At 52.1% G+C, this 23831-nt stretch overlaps 1 protein-coding gene across 1 annotated transcript in view; it reads left to right on the top strand.

The window, feature by feature from the left end:
- The first annotated feature begins 207 nt into the window (after positions 1-207).
- The window catches only part of LOC139234007 (1-phosphatidylinositol 4,5-bisphosphate phosphodiesterase delta-3-like), a 102553-nt gene continuing 78929 nt past the window's right edge, over positions 208-23831 (top strand). Inside the window, exons 1-3 of the mRNA XM_070864799.1 lie at positions 208-764; positions 17756-17905; positions 20669-20897. Coding sequence (XP_070720900.1) covers positions 677-764; positions 17756-17905; positions 20669-20897 — 467 coding nt within the window. The 5' untranslated portion in view covers positions 208-676. The remainder of the gene's footprint in view (positions 765-17755; positions 17906-20668; positions 20898-23831) is intronic.

The following is a 23831-nucleotide window of genomic DNA, read 5'->3' as shown; positions in this document are numbered from 1 at the left end:
GTTTGCACTGGTCACAGTTATACTGTCAGAGGTAGAGACCAAGCGCAGACCAAGACCTGGGGGAAAGAGTCTGTCTTGGGCTGACTGGGCATCAGGAGCTTTACACGCACTGAGAATATTGACATGGCATCTAGCCAAGGGGGCAGTGCGAGAGTTGCCCTTTATATTCCAGTGTCAATGGGAGCATTCAGGACTTTCAAGGGGGAGAAAAGCGCATTGAGTTTACTGAAGGCATTCTCTTTGCAATTTCACCTCGCTTGGCGACAACACGTTCCTGACAGAGACGCTGGGAGTCACGCGAGCTGAATTGCTGGTTTATAATCAGAGGCTGGGAGACCAGAAGCTTGTCATTAGCCGGAGCCAGGCGGCAGCTTGAAGACCATTGCAGGCGGAGAGTTTGTGCAGAAAGGGGCTGGCGGCGAGGCTGAGACAAACAGCCCAATCCAAGCCTGGGACATTGCAGCCCCGGGCAGGGGCAAGGGCAGGGACAGGAAAGAGGCACAGAGGCTGAGACAGCCCAGACAACTCTGTGTGTGTGTGTGTGCGAGAGAGGCTGAGACAGCCCAGCCCGTCCGTCAGTCAGAGCCTGGCAGTGTATGAGAGTGAGTGAGCGAGAGGTTCAGGAGCTCAGCAAACGCCGCAACACAGCAGGCAGCGAGCGGCCAGACCACAAACCATGATCGGCACCAGGTCCCGGGGCTCGCAGCTCCCGGATCCCGACCCGGACCCCAGGAAACTCGCCCTCAAAGCCTTCGAGAAAGTTGGTAAGGATCGGCGGGCAGTGGGCAGAATGGGCATTGCTGGGGGGGAGAGGGCAGGAATGTGCCCTGGCAGGGGGCAAGGGAGAGTGTACCCTGGCAGGGGGGTAAGGGGAATGTGCCCTGACAGGGGGCAAGGGAGAGTGTGCCCTGGCAGGGGGGTAAGGGGAATGTGCCCTGACAGGGGGCAAGGGAGAGTGTGCCCTGGCAGGGGGGGGGGGGGGTCCCTTTTCTGTGGTTACCAACTTTCGGGTTCCGCCCAAGGAGCAAACGCTAGGAACGTGGCGAGCCGCACATTCCTCAGTGTAGGTCGGGCTCAGTCAGCAGGACTTTGCCTCGGAGCCAGGAGCTGACTGAGACCTGAGACTGAACACATTGCCTGCTGTGTTTGCAAACAAAACGCCAGCGACTGCACTTTGGAAGCGCTTCCTGGGTATTAATGTCCACCCGGGACCTCCTGGGGACGGGATAAGGTGCTATATAAATGCAATTTCTCTATTATTTCCAGAATCTCAAACGCTCTCCTGTGTGAGACAGCCGTTGGTCAGGGAGTGCTATCTGTGGAGTGCCATGTGTCAAAACCTAGGTTATACTGCTGGTTGCGCCTCCCTGCCGCAAGCACTGAGGTCAAGCACAAAGGATGATCTGTTCCGGTGGGGCTATTTTTTAATGTAAAGAATAGGCTGGAATGCCGCCCCCACTCCGCCGCCTCTCCTAACAGCAAGATTTGAAGGCCTCCCCCCACTCCCCCACCACCCCATATGTCCCACAGGCAGCCTGAGACTGTAGTTATACAGCATCGTGTGAGCTCAAACTGTGGGACAATGTTGATGGGAGGGGGTCTGTCACCTCTCAGCTTTACTGCTGTCAGCATTCAGATCAGCACAAGTCTCTCAGGTTGTGCAGCTGCGTGAAGCGCATTGATGGGATTGAAGGCTGATAAATCCCCGGGGCCTGATAGTCTGCATCCCAGAGTACTTAAGGAAATGGCCCTAGAAATATTGGATGCATTGGTGATCATTTTCCAACAGTCTATCGACTCTGGATCAGTTCCTATGGACTGGAGGGTAGCTAATGTAACACCACTTTTTAAGAAAGAAGGGAGAGAGAAAACGGGTTAGCCTGACATCAGGAGTGGGGAAAATGTTGGAATCAATTATTAAAGATGAAATAGCAGCACATTTGGAAAGCAGTGACAGGATCAGTCCAAGTCACCATGGATTTATGAAAGGGAAATCCTGCTTTCCAAATTTTCTAGAATTTTTTGAGGACATAACTGGTAGAGTGGACAAGGGAGAACCAATGGATGTGGTGTATTTGGACTTTCAAAAGGCTTTTGACAAGGTCCAACACAAGAGATTGGTGTGCAAAATTAAAGCACATGGTATTGGGGGTAATGTACTGATGTGGATAGAGAATTGGTTGGCAAACAGGAAGCAGAGAGTCGAGATAAACGGTCCTTTACAGAATGGCAGGCAGTGACTAGTAGGGTTCTGCAGAGCTCAGTGCTGGGACCCCAGCTATTTACAATATACATTAATGATTTGGATGGGGGAATTGAGTTTAATATCTCCAAGTTTGCAGATGACACTAAGCTGGGTGGCGGTGTGAGCTGTGAAGAGGATGCTAAAAGGCTGCAGGGTGACTTAGACAGGTTAGGTGAGTGGGCAAATGCGTGGCAGATGCAGTATAATGTGGATAAATGTGAGGTTATCCACTTTGGTGGCAAAAGCACGAAGGCAGAATATTATCTGAATGGTGGTAGATTAGGAAAAGGGGAGGTGCAACAAGACCTGGGTGTCATGGTACATCAGTCATTGAAAGTTGGCATGCAGGTACAGCAGGCGGTGAAAAAAGCAAATGGTATGTTGGCCTTCATAGCTAGGGAATTTGAGTAGAGGAGCATGGCGTCTTACTGCAGTTGTACAGGGCCTTATTGAGGCCTCACTTGGAATATTGTGTTCAGTTTTGGTCTCCTAATCTGAGGAAGGACGTTCTTGCTATTGAGGGAGTGCAGCGAAGGTTCACCAGACCGATTCCCGGGATGGCAGGACTGACATATGAGGAGAGACTGGATCGACTGGGCCTGTATTCACTGGAGTTTAGAAGAATGAGAAGGGATCTCATAGAAATATATAAAATTCTGACGGGACTGGACAGGTTAGATGCAGGAAGAATGTTCCTGATGTTGGGGAAGTCCAGAACCAGGGGACATAGTCTAAGGCTAAGGGGTAAGCCATTTAGGACTGAGATGAGGAGAAACTTCTTCACTCAGAGAGTTGTTAACCTATGGAATTCCCTACCACAGAGAGTTGTTGATGCCAGTTTCTTGGATATATTAAAGAGGGAGTTAGATATGGCCCATACGGCTAAAGGGATCAAGGGGTATGGAGAGAAAGCAAGAAAGAGGTACTGAGGTCAATGATCAGCCATGATCTTATTGAATGGTGGTGCAGGCTCGAAGGGCCAAATGGCCTACTCCTGCAACTATTTTCTATGTTTCTATGTATTCAAAGGCCCTTTCACCTCAGCGAGGCAGCGAGGACTGTAGAATGGAATAAAGGGAGGGGGAGGGGAACGCTTCTGCAGAAAGACAAATAAAAGTGAAAATAGCCTAACCATAAGTGAAAGGGCCCCAGAACAAAGTCTAGAACACCAGTAATGTTAAATGCAATTTAACTACTTCAGGTTCAGGGAAAGATGTAGGAAATAGTTGCAAAGTAATGGCTAAAAATACAACAGGGGTGCTAAAAATAAAGTGTGTGCGAAAAAGGGCCAGTTTGGGGCTATTGTTCACATTCGAGGACGGTACAATGGTCGAGGGGGTGATATTCGGGAGCGCCCTGTTTGAGGGGTTAACTTTTCACTTTTACTGTGGCCAGAGGAAGGAGAGACAACAGAAAGCCTTACCCTCCCCGGGTATTCCGCCAGCATTTCTCCTACATCAGTGTCACTGAGGAACAGTGTGTTCGAAGGCTGCACTTCAGCAAGGACGTGGTCACAGAGCTCTGTACCTCCTGCAACCAGGCCTCGAGCCTCAGACCAGGGTGAGAATGGCAGTCAAGGCCACCATCGCTCTCAATTTCTTTGTCAATGGATCCTTCCAGGGTGCGACAGGAGACATCTCCAACATCTCCCAGTTGGCCATGCATTGCTGCATCAGTGAGGTCACAGATGCTCTGTACAGAAGGAGGAGGGACTACATCTCCTTCCCCATGAGCAGAGAGAAGCAACACAAGCGGCATGTGGCTTTCCCAGGATATTTGTACTTTCAAAAGGCTTTTGACAAGGTCCCACACAAGAGATTGGTGTGCAAAATTAAAGCACATGGTATTGGGGGTAATGTATTGACGTGGATAGAGAATTAGTTGGCAGACAGGAAGCAGAGAGTCGGGATAAACGGGTCCTTTACAGAATGGCAGGCAGTTGCAGGTGGGGTGCCGCAGGGCTCAGTGCTGGGACCCCAGCTATTTACAATATACATTAATGATTTGGATGAGGGAATTGAGTGTAATATCTCCAAGTTTGCAGATGAAACTAAGCTGGGTGGCGGTGTGAGCTGTGAGGAGGACACTAAGAGGCTGCAGGGTGACTTGGACTGAGTGGGCAAGTGCGTGGCAGATGCAGTATAATGTGGATAAATGTGAGGTTATCCACTTTGGTGGCAAAAACACGAAGGCAGAATATTATCTGAATGGTGGTAGATTAGGAAAAGGGGAGGTGCAACGAGACCTGGGTGTCATGGTACATCAGTCATTGAAAGTTGGCATGCAGGTACAGCAGGCGGTGAAGAAGGCAAATGGTATGTTGGCCTTCATAGCGAGGGGATTTGAGTATAGGAGCAGGGAGGTCTTACTGCAGTTGTACAGGGCCTTAGTGAGGCCTCACCTGGAATACTGTGTTCAGTTTTGGTTTCCTAGTCTGAGGAAGGACGTTCTTGCTATTGAGGGAGTGCAACGAAGGTTCACCAGACTGATTCCCGGGGTGGCAGGACTGACATATGAGGAGAGACTGGATCGACTGGGCCTGTATTCACTGGAGTTCAGAAGAATGAGAGGGGATCTCATAGAAACATATAAAATTCTGACGGGACTGGACAGGTTAGATGCAGGAAGAATGTTCCCGAAGTTGGGGAAGTCCAGAACTAGGAGACATAGTCTAAGGATAAGGGGTAAGCCATTTGGGACTGAGATGAGGAGAAACCTCTTCACTCAGAGAGTTGTTAACCTGTGGAATTTCCTACTGCAGAGAGTTGTTGATGCCAGTTTATTGGATATATTCAAGAGGGAGTTAGAAATGGCCCTTACGGCTAAAGGGATCAAGGGGTATGGAGAGAAAGCAAGAAAGAGGTACTGAGGTGAATGATCAGCCATGAACTTATTGAATGGTGGTGCAGGTTTGAAGGGCCGAATGACCTACTCCTGCAACTATTTTCTATGTTTCTATATTTCTATGTATTCAAAGGCCCTTTCACCTCAGCGAGGCAGCGAGGACTGTAGAATGGACTGTGACCCAATAAAGGGAGGGGGAGGGAAACGCTTCTGCAGAAAGACAAATGAAAGTGAAAATAGCCTAACCATAAGTGAAAGGGCCCCAGAATAAAGTCTAGAACACCAGTAATGTTAAATGCAATATAATTACTTCAGGTTCAGGGAAAGATGCAGGAAATAGTTGCAAAGTAACGGCTAAAAATACAACAGGTGCTGAAAATAAAGTGTGTGCGAAAAAGGACCAGTTTGGGGCTGTTGTTCAGATTCGAGGACGGTGCAATGGTCGAGGGAGTGATATTCGGGAGCGCCCTGTTTGGGGACATTAACGTTTCACTTTTACTGTGGCCAGAGGGAGGAGGGACAACAGGAAGCCTTACCCTCCCTGGGTATTCCGCCAGCAGTTCTCCGACATCAGTGTCACTGAGGAACAGTGTGTTCGAAGGCTGCACTTCAGCAAGGACGTGGTCACAGAGCTCTGTACCTCCTGCAACCAGGCCTCGAGCCTCAGACCAGGGTGAGAATGGCAGTCAAGGCCACCATCGCTCTCAATTTCTTTGTCAATGGATCCTTCCAGGGTGCGACAGGAGACATCTCCAACATCTCCCAGTTGGCCATGCATTGCTGCATCAGTGAGGTCACAGATGCTCTGTACAGAAGGAGGAGGGACTACATCTCCTTCCCCATGAGCAGAGAGAAGCAACACAAGCGGCCTGTGACTTTCCCAGGATAGCAGGCTTCCCCATGGTGCAGGGCGCCATTGACTGCATCCATGTCGCTTTGTGGGTACTGCATCACAATCCTGAGATATTCTGTAACCGCAAAGGCTCCCACTCACTGACTGTGCAGTTGGTGTGTGACCACACACGCTGAACCCTCAGCATCAATACCCGCTATCCTGGCCGCAGCCACAATGCCTTCATCCTGTGCCAGCTCTCTTCCAGCCCCCACACCAAGCTCGCAGCTGGCTGCTCGGAGACAAGAGCGATCCGCTCTCCACCTGGCTCTTGACTCCCGTCCATAACCCACCACTCCTACCCAGCACTCGTACACTGAGAGCCACGCTGCCACCAGGAACATCATTGAGCAGACCATCGGAGTGCTGAAGCAACGGTTCCGCTGCCTTGACCGCTCGGGAGGAGCCCTCCAGTGCTCGGCTGAGAGGGTGTCGCTATTCGTCGTCGTCTGCTGCATGCTGCACAACCTGGCCATCATAAGGGAACAGCCATTGCCGCCAGGCATCAGTGGACCACCTCAGGAGCAGGAGCAGGGGGAGGGGGAGGAGCAGGTGGAGGAGCAAGCGGAGGGGGAGGGAAAGGAGGGGGAGGAGGAGGAGCAGGGGGTGGGAGAGGGGGAGGAGGGGCAGGGGGACAAGGGGGAGGAGGAACAGCAACAGCAGCAATGTGGGAGGTAGGCAAAGAATTGGGAATCTGGAAGGATGGTCCGCGACCCTCCCATTACACATGTTTCATTGACTACCTTCCCACTTCCCCTCCTCTGGACATCCCCATCACCATTTCAGTTTGCGTTCCGTACCAAAGCCCCAAAACTGAAATGAGAGACAACAGCAAAACTAAAACATTGCAATAAAAATGTATGGAATAACAATTAACTGTATATTAATGTATTTAAGAATCACCCTAGTGCATTTCCTTATATCCCCTCTTTGGTTTAACTATTCTACTGCCCCTCTGCTGTGTGTCCCCTGTGGCTGCAGCAGGGCTGGTGGAAGGCTGCTCTCTTTCAGGGCCAGAGATACAGATGGCCTTGTAAGAGGCCCTCGACCAGCTCTGGGCCTGGAAGGCCCGGCTGTAGGCTGCACCACCTCAGGCTGGGCGGGGGCAGTCTGGGTGACGGGCAGCGACAAGTGCAATGGTGGAGTGACAGTGGTGGGATCAGGAATGCTGCCATCCTGAGAGAGGATACTGACCCACTGCCACTCCCCGGGGCAGCACCTCAGCAACCCCACCGATCCACTGGAGCACAGATTGGTGACCTGCTGTGGCACCGTGAGATCCCCGGTGGACTGTGGTGGGCCCAGCGGCGATGGCAGCAGTCAGAACATGTGGCATCCAGCTGAGACTGTGTGAGAGCAGGCTGAGACTCGATGCCAGCACTCACTGACTGCATCACAGCATCAAGACATTGCGTGGCTTCTGTCTGTGCTGCAATGGAAGCTGCCACATCGCCCAGGATACACATCAGGAGGTCTGGATCCACACGGTCTCTGGGAGTCCATCATCTGCAGACTGGCAATGATGGGCTCCATGGTGTGTGCAGAGCGCTGTGCAATGTTGGAGGCGGACTCCTCCATGCTCCTTACCATTGCCAAGAGGCTCTCGGGCACCCTTGCCATTGCACCTATCCTTCCTGTGAATGCCTCCCCATTGAGGTTCTCATCTGAATCCTGCACAGCAGAACTTGCGCACAAACTTATCCTCCAGGGAGCTGGCTCCCGAGCTTCCCTTTCCCCTTGGCCTTGCTGCAGTCTGCTAGGCCCCAGTGCATCACCCAGTGCAAACCCCTGTCCTAAGCTAACCTCTAACGACCGCGCAGTGCCAGTCTCTGAGCTGGTGCCTGCGGGCGAGAGATACAATGACGCAGTGCTTGGCTCCTCCTCCTCTCCCTCCTCAGTGTCATGGGGGGGACTCAGGTACAGGATCCACATCTACTGGCTCATTATCTGAAAGCATAAATGGCACAAGACTCACTTTAAGGTTGAGAGCAAGGAAGGCAGATGGAGCTGGAAAGTGATAAAGCCTTCTGGTGTGATGGGGAAGTGGGATGAGAAAAGGAGAGAGGGTAAAGATACCGTTGTTGCCCCGGGCGGGGTCAACGTCGCCGACAGCCATGGCACCCACCACCTGCGGGGCAATGAGCCGCAGCACTCGCTCCTCCAGGTCAGCGAGCTCCTGCAGTTGAGGTTCACCCCCTCCTGTCCGCTGCTGCTCCCTCCTGTTATGTGCTGTCTTAGCCTGCAAAAGGAAGGAACTCGTGTGAGTGAGAGTCCGGCTATGATTGTAGCTGTGAATGTAGACAAGGTGTGAGGTGAGGATGTGTGAGAGTAGCTGCAGAGGCTTGGTGGGGGAGTGATGGTTTGCTCAGTGAGCACAGACAGAGGCTCAGAGGCTGGGTGGGGGAGTGGTGGGGAGTGGTGGTTTGCTCAGTGAGCACAGACAGAAGCTCAGAGGCTGGAATGTACGAATGTATGAAGGCATGTTCTCCCCTTTACCACCCGACTGAGGTCGGTGAATTACTTGCGGCACTGTGTCGGGGTTCTGTTTACCACTGCACTGGCCGACACCTCTCGCAACATGGCCCTGAATACCTGCGACGATGGCCTCCATCCAGACGCAGGGAACCGCGACTCCCTCCTCGCCACTGCCCCCACCAATGTCTCCAGGGTTGTTGAAGCATGAGGCCCTCCCTCGCAACAGGATTAGCAGCAGCCATCCCACAACGTTCTCTCTGTTGCTCAGAGCTGTGACTCAAGGGCAGCAATGCTGAAAATGAGCTGCTGCAGCTGGAATGAGCTGGAAGCAAGGATTGAAGGATGATTGCTGAATGCAAGTCAGCTGACATAGGGCAGCACTCTGCCATTCATGGCCCTGCCACGCCCTAGTGAGGCCTCCTTTACTGCCCCCTTCCCTCCTAGGGCGAAAACACCTGCTTTCCCACAATTTTGCCAGTGTTTTTGCCCCCTAAGTAATTTCACACTCGTGCCGGGAGTGAGACATTTTACACTTAACACTTTCAACAGAAGTATTGAAAAGACAGAGGCAGGGTAATGTGCTGACTGCATGCGCCCACTGTCTGCCTTGACTGGAACTTGACTCAGGGAAATCATGTGCAGGAATTCCTGGAATGCTCTGCATGGGAAGACTGCACAGCCTGTGCATTCAGGCAAAACAAAGCAGAATTTTCTGGGATTTGATACAGGAACACTCTGGCACTCCTGGCAGTGGTTTGCGTCTAGCTTTTGTTCGTTTTGGAATATTTTTCTGAATATGATTCACCCTTTTCATTCTATTGTTTTATTTTACCCTTTTTCCTTTGTTTAACTGATCCAGTCCCACAGTATCAGGCCTGGGTCCCTGGGCACACTCCGGGTGTAGGGACAGGGTCACTGGGCACACTCTGGGTGTAGGAACTGGGTCACTGGGCACACTCCGGGTGTAGGGACTGGGTCACTGAGCACACTCCGGGTGTAGGGACTGGGTCACTGGGCACACTCCGGGTGTAGAAATTGGGTCATTGGGCACACTCCGGGTGTAGGGGCTGAGTTCCTCGGCCCACTGCGGGTGTGGAGACTAGGTCCCTGGGCATACTCCAGGTGTAGGGGCTGGGTCACTGGGCACACTCCGGGTGTAGAGACTGGGTCACTGGGCACAATCTGGGTGTAGGGGCTGGGTCACTGGGCATACTCCAGGTGTAGGGGCTGGGTCACTGGGCACACTCCGGGTGTAGAGACTGGGTCACTGGGCACACTCTGGGTGTAGGGGCTGGGTCACTGGGCACACTCCGGGTGTAGAGACTGGGTCACTGGGCACAATCCGGGTGTAGAGACTGTGTCACTGGACACACTCTGGGTGTAGGGGCTGGGTCCCTCGGCCCACTCCGGGTGTCGGGGCTGGGTCACTGGGCACACTCGGGTGTAGGGGCTGTGTCACTGGGCACAATCCGGGTGTAGAGACTGTGTCACTGGGCACACTCTGGGTGTAGGAACTGGGTCCCTGGGCACACTCCGGGTGTAGAAATTGGGTCATTGGGCACACTCCGGGTGTAGAGGCTGAGTTCCTCGGCCCACTGCGGGTGTAGAGACTAGCTCCCTGCGCATACTCCAGGTGTAGGGACTGGGTCACTGGGCACACTCCGGGTGTAGGGGCTGGGTCACTGGGCATACTCCAGGTGTAGGGGCTGGGTCACTGGGCACAATCCGGGTGTAGAGACTGTGTCATTGGACACACTCTGGGTGTAGGGGCTGGGTCACTGGGCACACTCCGGGTGTAGGGACTGGGTCCCTGGGCACACTCCGGGTGTAGGGGCTGGGTCACTGGGCACACTCTGGGTGTAGGGGCTGGGCCTCTGGGCACACTCCGGGTGTAGGGGCTGGGTCACTGGGCACACTTGGGTGTAGGGGCTGGGTCACTGGGCACACTCCGGGTGTAGGGGCTGGGTCCCTGGGCACACTCCGGGTGTGGCGACTGGGTCCCTGGGCACACTCTGGGTGTGGCGACTGGGTCCTGGCTCTCCTCTCTCCCCAGTGGGAGACACTGCATTATCCAGTCCCTGGGGCCCATATTGGGAACTGAATGGGGTGGCACTGAAACCTGCCTCTGTCCTGCCCCTTGGTGCTGAATGTTGGTTTACCAGCACTGAGGTCTTGCACACACCCTGCAGTTATACAGTGCAGTGAGACACACTAACGTGTGGCAAGAACTCAACACTATACGGGCACTGTAAATATTGTTTTCTCTTGAGCTGCTCAGCCGCGATCATTCTCACCGCATTCTCTCAGTTCATTCATCAGCTGCAGTGACTTTGGGTTGGCCTGCATTTCCTGTCAGCTATTGTGATGTGAATGAGAGGGAGAGGCAGGAGAAAGAGGGCGAGCGAGATAGAGAGTGACAGAAAGAGAGAGAGAGAGACAGGGACAGAGAGGCAGAAAAAAACAGACAGACAGAGGGTCACAGAGAGAGTCAGATAGAGATTAGTTTGGTTTTGCAGATTACATTAACTGTCTGTATTCAGTGAAGTTTCCAGTATTTAGTGTCCCTCTGGGATATGAGTATAAAATAAACAGAAAGAAAGACTTGCATTTATATAGCGCCTTTCACGATTGCCGGACGTCTCAAAGCGCTTTACAGCCAATGCAGTACTTTAGGAGTGTAGTCGCTGTTGTAATGTAATAAACAATCTCTTGTAGAATTGGTCAGTTCTGCCTTTTGGGCTGCGTGGTTTCCCCTGTGTGTGGGCTGCAGTGATCACAATTCCCGGCTGTCTCTGTCTTTCTGTGAGTGTCCCCCTCTCGGCCCAGCTTGACCAACCTTGCACACACGTGTCTCTCTGTATGGTTACACTGTTGTCTGACTCTCTCTGGGTTCAGTGACTGGAGCTGTTAAACACTACTTGGGATCCACTGCAGGTTTTCCTGTGACTGCACTGTGTTAGGCGGGCAGACTGAGTGTGGTGAATATTGGATATTCGGGGGCTCGGTACATGTGCCTTTAACAGAAGTATCCAATTCTCACGCGGGGATATCGGAAAGGGCCTTTCCAGGTGGGTGTGCTCAGGCCTGTCCGGTTTTACAATAGTTGTACACCACTCTTCAATTAATCTCTTCACCTTCCAACTTTCACTCTGCACTTTCTCCACTTGGAAGACCAGCTTCCAAAGCTCCTTGCAATATCATGTAACCACCGACCCATTCTGAATCATCAGAGTGTTAGTAGTTCTATTAACCTTCTGATTGGCTGTGGGAAGCCTGAGCTGGTGTATATTGTTATTTTACTGAGTACATATCATTCAAAGGACACGACCAATCGAGATGGCCAATTCAAATCAAATTCGAATGACCCGATCGACGTCTTGACAATTATGAAGAAGTGCGATAGGATAGACGTAGAGAAGATGTTTTCACTTGTGGGGGAGACCAAAAATAAGGCGTATAAATATACAGTAGGCACTAATAAATCCAACGGGGAATTCAGGAAAAACGCCTTTACCCAGAGAGTGGTGAAATGTGGAACTCGCTCCCACAGGGAGTGGTCGAGGCGACTAGCACAGATGTAATTAAGGGGAAGCTGGATAAACACTTGAGGGAGAAAGGAATAGCGGTTGATGAAGGAGGGTGCGAGGAGGCTCGTGTGGAGCATTAATACCGACATCGCCTGGCTTGTGTGCTGTGCATTCTTTGTAAATCTATGTAATTCTGTCACTTGTTTCTTTTCTAAGGCGCCAGTCAACTTGACAGGGATGTGTCAGAACTCATAATTGCTGAGTTTCAATTAGTTTAATAAAGAACATGTTCTCCAGTTAATCTTACTTTGCTGTTCTGTGCTTAAGTCACATTAAGAATGAGGGGATTGAAGATTGGGGATTGAGGGGTGATCTGATCGAAGAGTTTATATTTGTTAAAAGAATTCAATAAGGTAGATGGAGATAAATTATATCCTCTAGTGGGGTAACAAAATTGGAGCTCGGCCTTTTAGGAGTGAAACCAGGAAGCGTTTTTTCACACAAAGGGTAGTGGAAAGGTCGAACTTTCTCGCCAAAAGGCTGTGTGTTCTGGGGGTCGATTGGAGCTTTCGAGACTGAGATCATAGATTTCTGTTAGCTATGGGTATCGGGCGATATGGGGACAAGGGGAATGTGCATTAGTCTTGTCTGTTTGAAGGCCGTGTAGGTTTAATTGTCTACAGTTTGGATCGGGCTCTTGTCAGGGTTTGCAGCTGGCCTAAAGGATTGCGACTAATAGGAGGTGTGTGGGGTTGCTGACCCATCCACCTCCATGGCACGAACCTGGTATTGCAGTACTTCCAGAAACGGTGCTTGGGCTCTAGGCCTTTTGGCTAAGAGCATTAGCGCAGGGTGATCCTTGATGTGTGCAAGGTGACCTCTGGCATTTGTGATCTGACAAAGAATTGGAAAGATTGGCTACGAAAAATTTATGTGAGCCCTTTGTGTAGAGCTGTTGTGGAAAGTGTCTGGAGTGTCCCCCAGATTAGGGGGCACCTGATTTAATTAATTATGGTTTACTCCAAAAGAGTTGTGAGCCCTTTGTGTCACAGGGATGCAGCTGAATACAACGATTTAGCCGTTTAGTTGCTCCAGGTTGCATGCAATGTGTTTTAGAATGGCTGTTTCTCCTCCACTGAGACCCCAGCGCAGTACTGAAGGAGGGCTGCATTGTTGGAGGGGCTGTCTTTCTACTCGGGTGGATGTAAACGATCTTTGTCGAAGATGTGCCGGCAGTTCTCAGCGTGTCCTGGCCAACGTTCGTCCCTCGGGGTGAATCCACACATCACCCTCACCCTAACCCTAACCCCTGACGGTGAATTCTTCCAATAGTCATAAATTATTTCACTTTTCGTTACAGTATTTTATCATTTCCTTTCTCCCTTTCCCTGCCTGAAAGTTGTGTCCCAGCCTCTGCCTGTCCTCTGTACATAAACCGAGGCCCCGTTTGCCCTCTCAGATGGACTTAAAAGATCCCGCGGCACTTTTCGAAGAAGAGCAGGGGAGTTCTCCCCAGTGTACTGGCCAATATTTATCCCTCAGTCAATCCCGAAAACAAATTATCTGACCATTTATCTCATTGCTGTTTGTGGGAGCTTGCTGTGCACAAATTGCAACAGTGACTAAACTTCAAAAAGCACTTAAATAGAAACAGAGAATACTGGAAACAGTTAGCGGGTCAGGCAACATCTGTGGGGAGAGAAAGAGAGTTAATGTTTCAGGTCGGTGACCTTTCCTCAGAACTTATTTCAGATTCCCAGCATTAGCGGTATGTTTCAAAAGTACTTCATTGGCTGCAAAGCGCTTTGGGACATCCTGAGGCTGTGAAAGGCGCTATATGAATGCAAGTCTTAACTTTGGAACTGTTTGGAAGGAAGGGTGCAGCTGTAGTCTGGGACAAGCTTACTTACGCTAACCACCTCTTACCCAAACTATGAAGGGCCATTTAATATCGTGCGGTGTATTTATAACCAGCGCTCACAAAATGGCTTGTTCATGTGTGCCAGAATATGAATCATTCGCCCCTTGATGTAAAGTGCTGGGATTACTCTATACTTAATGAAACACTGCAGAGAGGCAAGTTATTATTGTGCTTGTGGACTTGCGCTCTATTTCTATTTAAACCCAGCAATTAAATGGAATGTTACAGTCTGGGTTTCAGTGATCAAACTACCAGGCGGCCTTTCCCTGGAAGCAGACCGTCTGATGTCAAACCAGCAGGCTGGCCGCACTGCCCCGGCTCCCATTCTACTTTGAGAGAGGGAGAGAAAACCAAGTGTCAGAGAGAAAGACAGAGAGCAGAGGGTTATCGGAAGAGAAAGAGAGAGAGAGAAACAAGGGAGTGCCAGGGACAGAACAAGAGAAAGCAGAGCGACAGGTTAAATAGAGAGAAAAAATGGAGTGACACGGAAAGAGAAATGGATTGACGGTGTGAGAGAGAAACAGACTGATGGAGGAAGAGAGCGTGAGACAATACAATGATGGGGGAGAGAGAGAGAATACAGTGATGGAGGAGAGAGAGAGAATACAGTGATGGGGAGAGAGTGAGAGAATACAGTGGGGGGAGAGAGAGAGAATACAGTGATGGGGAGAGAGAGAGAATACAGTGATGGAGAGAAAGAGACAGAGAATACAGTGATGGAGAGAAAGAGACAGAGAGAATACAGTGATGGGGGAAAGAGAGAGAGAATACAGTGATGGAGAATACAGTGATGGGGAGAGAGAGAGAATACAGTGATGGGGAGAGAGAGAGAGAGAGAATACAGTGATGGGGGAGAGAGAGAAAGAGAGAGAGGGGGGGGAAGGGACTGAGAGGAACAAGGGAGAGACGCAGGGCATGGGCGATGCCAAGCAGGTGCCAACCTTACACGCCCGCCTGCTGCAGGCTGCCAAGCAGCGAGGGCGTGAGAGTGTCGTTCTTGCATCACTGCAGGTCCATGACCAGAGTTCCAACAGTGAATGGGGTGTTAGGAGGTATCGCTATTAATAAATATGTAATGAGAAGAACGATCCTTATCGAGTACATGGCCCTGGTTTGGTTGTGTCTACAATACAGTGCCCAATTTCAGTCCCTACCCATGGTGAGGACATCGGGGCCTTGGAAAGGATTAGAGGAGGGGCATTGATGTCCCTCAGTATTCCTCTCTCTCTCCCCCACCCCCAGTCCTCCCCTCTCTTCCCCCCCCTCCCCAGTCCTCCCCTCTCTCCCCCCCCAGTCCTCCCCTCTCTTCCCTCCCCCCCAGTCCTCCCCTCTCTTCCCCCCCCCAGTCCTCCCCTCTCTCCCCCCCCCTCCCCAGTCCTCCCCTCTCTCCCCCCCCACAGTCCTCCCCTCTCTTCCCCCCCCCCAGTCCTCCCCTCTCTTCCCCCCCCCCAGTCCTCCCCTCTCTTCCCCCCCCCTCCCCAGTCCTCCCCTCTCTCCCCCCCAGTCCTCCCCTCTCTCCCCCCCCAGTCCTCCCCTCTCTCCCCCCCAGTCCTCCCCTCTCTCCCCCCCAGTCCTCCCCTCTCTCCCCCCCAGTCCTCCCCTCTCTCCCCCCCAGTCCTCCCCTCTCTCCCCCCCCAGTCCTCCCCTCTCTCCCCCCCCCAGTCCTCCCCTCTCTCCCCCCCCCAGTCCTCCCCTCTCTCTCCCCCCCCAGTCCTCCCCTCTCTCTCCCCCCCCAGTCCTCCCCTCTCTCCCCTCCCAGTCCTCCCCTCTCTCCCCCCCCCAGTCCTCCCCTCTCTCCCCCTCCCAGTCCTCCCCTCTCTCCCCCCCCCAGTCCTCCCCTCTCTCTCCCCCCCCCAGTCCTCCCCTCTCTCCCCCTCCCAATCCTCCCCTCTCTCTCCCCTCCCAGTCCTCCCCTCTCTCCCCCCCCCGCCCAGTCCTCCACCCTCTCCCCCCCCAGTCCTCTCCTCCCCCCCCCCCCCTCGCCCCAGTTCTCCCCCCGCACCAGTCCTCCCCTCCCCCTCCAGCTGTCCCTTTTCTGGGACTGCCAGTATGAACAGCCGCTCTCATATGATCAAAAACAGGAAACAATATTGTCTTTAATAACGTCAATGAACGATACGAGCTGCTAAAACAATTTCTTCAGGACAGTGGCACCCGGGCACACAGACGCTTTGTGCTCACATTATTCGAGCAAAGAACCAGTGTGTCCAGCCCGACTGTGTCAAGGCCCGCAGCTGGCTGCAGCTTATTGTAATGTCAAACATTTATTTTATCAAATCAGACTGGAAAAGATTGCAGTCCATTAAAGGCCCATTGATTCTAAATACCTGGGTTCTCAGTCCTGGCTCCCCATGTCTCCAGACAGTCTGATGGTCTGACAGTCTCCCTGTGTCTCCAGATACCCCCCCTGCCCCGACACTCTGTAATACACCCCACCCCGATCCTCTGTAATACCCCCCGCCCCGACATTCTGTATACCCCCCTGCCCTGACACTCTAATACCCCCTGCCCCGACACTCTGTATACCTACCTGCCCCGCCCTCTGTAATAGCCCCCCCGCCCAGAGCCTCTGTAATACCCCCCTGCCCCGACACTCTGTAATACCCCCCTGCCCCGACACTCGTAATACCCCCCTGCCCCGACGCTCTGTAATACCCCCCTGCCTCGAGTGTCTGTGACACCCCCTGCCCCGCCCTCTAATACCCCCCCGCCCCGACACTCTGTGACCCCCCTGCTCCGTCCTCTGTAATACCCCCCTGCTCCGAGCCTCTGGAATACCCCCCCGCCCCGACACTCTGTAATACCGCCCTTCCCCGATACTCTCTATACTCCCCTGCCCCACCCTCTGTAATACCCCCCCGCCCCGACACTCTGTAATACCCCCCTGCCCCGACGCTCTGTAATACCCCCCTGCTCCGAGCCTCTGGAATACCCCCCCGCCCCGACACTCTGTAATACTGCCCTGCCCCGATACTCTCTATACTCCCCTGCCCCACCCTCTGTGATACCCCCCCGCCCCGACACTCTGTAATACCGCCCTGCCCCGATACTCTCTATACTCCCCTGCCCCACCCTCTGTGATACCCCCCCGCCCCGACACTCTGTAATACCGCCCTGCCCCGATACTCTCTATACTCCCCTGCCCCACCCTCTGTGATACCCCCCCGCCCCGACACTCTGTAATACTGCCCTGCCCCGATACTCTGTAATACCCCCCTGCCCCGACACTCGTAATACCCCCCTGCCCCGACGCTCTGTAATACCCCCCTGCCTCGAGTGTCTGTGACACCCCCTGCCCCGCCCTCTAATACCCCCCCGCCCCGACACTCTGTAATACCCCCCTGCCCCGACGCTCTGTAATACCCCCCTGCTCCGAGCCTCTGGAATACCCCCCCGCCCCGACACTCTGTAATACTGCCCTGCCCCGATACTCTCTATACTCCCCTGCCCCACCCTCTGTGATACCCCCCCGCCCCGACACTCTGTAATACCGCCCTGCCCCGATACTCTCTATACTCCCCTGCCCCACCCTCTGTGATACCCCCCCGCCCCGACACTCTGTAATACCGCCCTGCCCCGATACTCTCTATACTCCCCTGCCCCACCCTCTGTGATACCCCCCCGCCCCGACACTCTGTAATACTGCCCTGCCCCGATACTCTCTATACTCCCCTGCCCCACCCTCTGTGATACCCCCCCCGCCCCGACACTCTGTAATACTGCCCTGCCCCGATACTCTCTATACTCCCCTGCCCCACCCTCTGTGATACCCCCCTGCCCCGACAGTTCTTCATGATCCCTGCTCACTGTTTGCGCTGAGAACATGACCCTTGCCCTCTGCTCTCCCCCAGGACTGCAGGAAGATGAAGATGTGAAGTTCATGCTGAAAGGCAGCAAGTTACAGAAAGTGAAGTCGAGCACCTGGAAGAAGGATCGTCAGATGAGACTGCAGGAGGATGGGCTGTCCCTCTGGTGCGAGTCCCGCAATAAGTCGCCCACCTGTGAGTATGGGCCCAGCGCTGGGGGTATTCCTGCGTTCGCAATCGTGGGTTTCCTGGGATCCGAGTTCAGAGAGCTCGAGGGGAGCAGGAGACAATCTCGGGGGCTACTTCCCCAAAGTCCCCTGAGCTGGCCCAGGCCCGTTGCCAATAACCGGACCGTGGCAGTGTTTGCGGCAAGTTTTTTTCCCCATTCGCCACATCCTCCGCTGTGTTGGGTCGCCGGATTGTTGTGTGGTTGCTGGCAGTGTGGGCATCACTGAGGGTAAATAGTATCACCGACACACTGCACTGTCAGCACAAAGTGTTACCGCGAGGGAGGGCAGAGAGACCGAGTTACTGGGGGGAATTTTAACCCCCAAATGGATGGGTCGGTGGAGGTTAAGGAGTTAAAAAACTGAATCCCACCCTAATCCATTGCCAACCAGGACAGCCAACCTGCTCCCAGGAGGTAGGATGCCATTTAAATATTATAATGAGGCTGCGTGCCTCATGGTGATCCACCATTTTAAATTTAACTCTCAATGGTCTGGTTTTCTGGGCCTCTGGGAACCTCAAGCGAACGGGAGCTGAGGACCACTGGATCCAGGAGGTAGGCTCCAGCATCCCAGCCTCACACCCACCCGACCCTTCCGATCTCCCTCCCACCCCTCACAACGAGGCCTCCGATCTCCCCCTACCTCAGCCCTGTGGGCTATAATTCCCCCTCTGGCCTCTGTCCTCCCCCCGCCTCCCCCCGCTCTATCCCTCCCCCGCTCTCTGCGGCCCAGTGCCACAGGCCTTGCAGCCCGGGCAGGAAACAGAGCTTTGAAATGTTCATCAGGTCCTGCCGTTATTTTTGGCAGGGCCTACGGGGGCTTTCTAGATCCTGCATTCCCCTCCCCCGCCCCTGCTCCCTACCCGCCTCCAGGTTAAAATTCCAGCCATTGACGAGCTGCTGCCGTCCTCGATCAATACAATCAGTGAAGGTAGCATTCAATCCAAAGGTTAGTGTATTACAGTAATTGAAGGAAGGGTTAGATATGCAGGACTGATTCATTGATTGTGGGATCGCTTAGCCCTTTCTATAACATGCTGCTTCCGCTGTTTAGCATGCATGTCCTGTGTTGCAGCTTCCCCAGGTTGGCACCTCATTTTTAGGTACACCTGATGCTGCTCCTGGCCTGCTCTTCTGCACTCCTCATTGAACCAGGGTTGGTCCCCTGGCTTGATGGTAATGGTAGAGTGAGGGATATGCCGGGCCATGAGGTTACAGATTGTGCTGGAATACAATTCTGCTGCTGCTGATGGCCCACAGCGCCTCGTGGATGCCCAGTTTTGAGCTGCTTGATCTGTTCTGAATCTATCCCATGTAGCATGGTGGTAGTACCACACAACACGATGGAGGGTATCCTCATTGTGAAGACAGGACTTCGTCTCCACAAGGACTGTGCGGTGGTCACTGCTACCAATGCTGCCATGGACAGATTCATCTGTGACATGTGGATTGGCGAGGATGAGGCCGAGTGAGCTTTCCCTCGTGTTAGTTTCTCACCACCTCCCACGGGTCCAGACTGGTACCTATGTCCTTCAGGACTCGGCCAGCTCCGCCATTATAGAATGATTTTAATGAGGTAAAACATCCCAAGGCGCTTCACAGGAGCATAGTCAAACAAAATTTGACACCAAGCCACATAAAGGGAGATTAGGACACGTTTTGGTCACAGAATTAGGTTTTAAGGAGTGTCTTAAGGAGGAGAGAGAGGTAGAAAAGCAGAGAGGTATAAGGAGGGAATTCCAGAGCTTAAGGCCTAGGCAGCTGAAAGTGCGGCCACTAATGGTAGTGTGATTAAAATACAGGCATAGAGCAAATTATTAGGGCTGTATTTTCGTCTTGATTGTGCCTCTGTTAGCGCCCCGGAGGGGCAGTAACGGGTTTCGAAATGCTCAGCGCCCAGTTGGCCGGCTTCCAGCGCCCCATCGGGAGATTTGGTGCCGGTTTCGCGGTGGCGTTGACCAGCACTGCCCGGGAGCGGGGCGTTGGTGTGCAACGCCCCCGGTTTCGACAGCAGTGCGATATTTGCTTGGAGCGGCACGTGTAGCGCCCCCCCTAGTGAGACCGCCAGGGAAAGCGGGCGGGCAGAGCTGTCCCGGGGCACGAAGGGAAGGAATGATTGAGAAAGGTCAGTGACACTGATATTTCTCTGGGGTTTTTTGTGATTCATCTTTATTTTGGGGAATACTTTATCGGGAATGTTTTTTTGTGTGTTTTCCCGATTTGTTTTTTGCAGGGAGGCCTCTCTTAGGATGCTCTGATGCCGACTCTTTAGCAACAGATTCTCCATTGCTCACCCAGCCTAGCGCCCTAAGGGAGGTGTGGAACGCCTTCCCTAGCACTCCGCTCCACTCTCAGGGCCCAGCAACCGAATTTCTTAGCTTCTGACACAAACCATTTTCCGGCGCTAAATTTACTGGCCCTCCGCAATTCACGCCCTAAGAAGCCTCCGGCTGAAAATCAGCCCTCAGTGTTACAGGGGAGGCGGTATAAATTAAATGTTAGAATGAGCTTGGGGCACCAGGATGGTAAATGCTAAGTATCTGAGAGATTAATGGGCTCAATGTTCCTCTTTACTGCCCGGGCAGTGAGCTGGCAGTGCCAATTTTGCGTCCGTCGGAGAACCTGCCCGATTCTCATTCCTGATTCCCAGCCATTTAGTGAAGACCAGCGCTCCCCAGGTGATTTTCAGATGCTCGTCCGCCGCTAAAATCTTGTCTGGTTTTTTTCAGTCTCGGTGATGGATATCCGGGATGTCCAGGAGGGCCACCAGTCGGAGGTGATGAAGAAGCACGGCAGCAGCTTCTCCGAGACACGGTGCTTCACCATCTTGTTCACCGGCAGCCGTACCACCCTGGACCTGGTGGCGGCGTCGGAGGAGGAAGGGAGGCGATGGGTCCACGGGCTGCAAAAACTGATCGGAAGAGTAAAGACCATGAGCCAGCAAGATAAAATTGAACAATATCCTTTGTAAAGTTCTTTGGACAAAGAAAGTGGAAGGAATAGGCTGGGCAGTAGACCTGGGTTCCAGCACTGTCATTATACATCAAGGATTTGATGCCACGCTCAATGATTCTGGTTGTTGATGACGGTGCTCAGTACCACGAGTTGAGTCAATGGCAGACCTGGTGCCTGACAGACATGTCTACGCAGCCAAAAACTGCCTCCAACTTGGCACCAATTTGGCAAACACGCCCAAAATTAAACCCAATGACAAAGGACCACTTGAGAAACAGAATCTTCCTATTGCTACTGCAAAGAGTGTTTAGTATGGTTCTATCTGATTTCCCCTCTCTCTTTCTCTTTCTGTGGCTGTGCACCTAGCCATCTCCTCCAGATGACCAGGCTTTTGTCTGGTGTTATGATAATGAAACACAGTCATAGAAACATAGAAACATAGAAAATAGGTGCAGGAGCACGCCATTCAGCCCTTCTAGCCTGCACCGCCATTCAATGAGTTCATGGCTGAACATGAAACTTCAGTACCCACTTCCTGCTTTCACGCCATACCCCTTGATCCCCCGAGTAGCAAGGACTTCATCTAACTCCCTTTTGAATATATTTAGTGAATTGGCCTCAACTACTTCCTGTGGTAGAGAATTCCACAGGTTCACCACTCTCTGGGTGAAGAAGTTTCTCCTTATCTCGGTCCTAAATGGCTTACCCCTTATCCTTAGACTGTGACCCCTGGTTCTGGACTTCCCCAACATTGGGAACATTCTTCCTGCATCCAACCTGTCCAAACGTTTCTATGAGGTCCCCTCTCACTCTTCTGAACTCCAGTGAATACAAGCCCAGTTGATCCAGTCTTTCTTGATAGGTCAGTCCCACCATCCCGGGAATCAGTCTGGTGAATCTTCGCTGCACTCCCTCAATAGCAAGAATGTCCTTCCTCAAGTTAGGAGACCAAAACTGTACACAATACTCCAGGTGTGGCCTCACCAAGGCCCTGTACAACTGTAGCAACACCTCCCTGCCCCTGTACTCAAATCCCCTCACTATGAAGGCCAACATGCCATTTGCTTTCTTAACCGCCTGCTGTACCTGCATGCCAACCTTCAATGACTGATGTACCATGACACCCAGGTCTCGTTGCACCTTCCCTTTTCCTAATCTGTCACCATTCAGATAATAGTCTGTCTCTCTGTTTTTACCACCAAAGTGGATAACCTCACATTTATCCACATTATACTTCATCTGCCACGCATTTGCCCACTCACCTAACCTATCCAAGTCGCTCTGCAGCCTCATAGCATCCTCCTCGCAGCTCACACTGCCACCCAACTTAGTGTCATCCGCAAATTTGGAGATACTACATTTAATCCCCTCGTCTAAATCATTAATGTACAATGTAAACAGCTGGGGCCCCAGCACAGAACCCTGCGGTACCCCACTAGTCACTGCCTGCCATTCCGAAAAGTACCCATTTACTCCTACTCTTTGTTTCCTGTCTGACAACCAGTTCTCAATCCACGTTAGCACACTACCCCCAATCCCATGTGCTTTAACTTTGCACATTAATCTCCTGTGTGGGACCTTGTCGAAAGCCTTCTGAAAGTCCAAATATACCACATCAACTGGTACTCCTTTGTCCACTTTATTGGAAACATCCTCAAAAAATTCCAGAAGATTTGTCAAGCATGATCTCCCTTTCACAAATCCATGCTGACTTGGACCTATCATGTCACCATTTTCCAAATGCGCTGCTATGACATCCTTAATAATTGATTCCATCATTTTACCCACTACTGAGGTCAGGCTGACCGGTCTATAATTCCCTGCTTTCTCTCTCCCTCCTTTTTTAAAAAGTGGGGTTACATTGGCTACCCTCCACTCCATAGGAACTGATCCAGAGTCAATAGAATGTTGGAAAATGACTGTCAATGCATCCGCTATTTCCAAGGCCACCTCCTTAAGTACTCTGGGATGCAGTCCATCAGGCCCTGGGGATTTATCGGCCTTCAATCCCATCAATTTCCCCAACACAATTTCCTGACTAATAAAGATTTCCCTCAGTTCCTCCTCCTTAATAGACCCTCTGACCACTTTTATATCCGGATGGTTGTTTGTGTCCTCCTTAGTGAATACTGAACCAAAGTACTTGTTCAATTGGTCTGCCATTTCTTTGTTCCCCGTTATGACTTCCCCTGATTCTGACTGCAGGGGACCTACGTTTGTCTTTACTAACCTTTTTCTCTTTACATACCTATAGAAACGTTTGCAATCCGCCTTAAAGTTCCCTGCAAGCTTCTTCTCGTACTCCATTTTCCCTGCCCTAATCAAACCCTTTGTCCTCCTCTGCTGAGTTCTAAATTTCTCCCAGTCCCCAGGTTCGCTGCTATTTCTGGCCAATTTGTATGCCATTTCCTTGGCTTTAATACTATCCCTGATTTCCCTTGATAGCCACGGTTGAGCCACCTTCCCTTTTTTATTTTTACGCCAGACAGGAATGTACAATTGTTGTAATTCATCCATGCGGTCTCTAAATGTCTGCCATTGCCCATCCACAGTCAACCCCTTAAGTATCATTAGCCAATCTATCTTAGCCAATTCATGCCTCATACCTTCAAAGTTACCCTTCTCTAAGTTCTGGACCATGGTCTCTGAATTAACTGTTTCATTCTCCATCCTAATGCAGAATTCCACCATATTATGGTCACTCTTCCCTAAGGGGCCTCGCACAATGAGATTGCTAATTAATCCTCTCTCATTACACAACACCCAGTCTAAGATGGCCTCCCCCCTAGTTGTTTCCTCGACATATTGGTCCAGAAAAGCATCCCTTATGCATTCCAGGAAATCCTCCTCCACCGTATTGCTTCCAGTTTGACTAGCCCAATCTATGTGCATATTAAAGTCACCCATTATAACTGCTGCACCTTTATTGCATGCACT

Source organism: Pristiophorus japonicus, chromosome 21, assembly GCF_044704955.1.
Source record: "Pristiophorus japonicus isolate sPriJap1 chromosome 21, sPriJap1.hap1, whole genome shotgun sequence".
NCBI lineage: Eukaryota > Metazoa > Chordata > Chondrichthyes > Pristiophoridae > Pristiophorus > Pristiophorus japonicus.
This window is presented reverse-complemented; position numbering and strand designations above follow the sequence as displayed.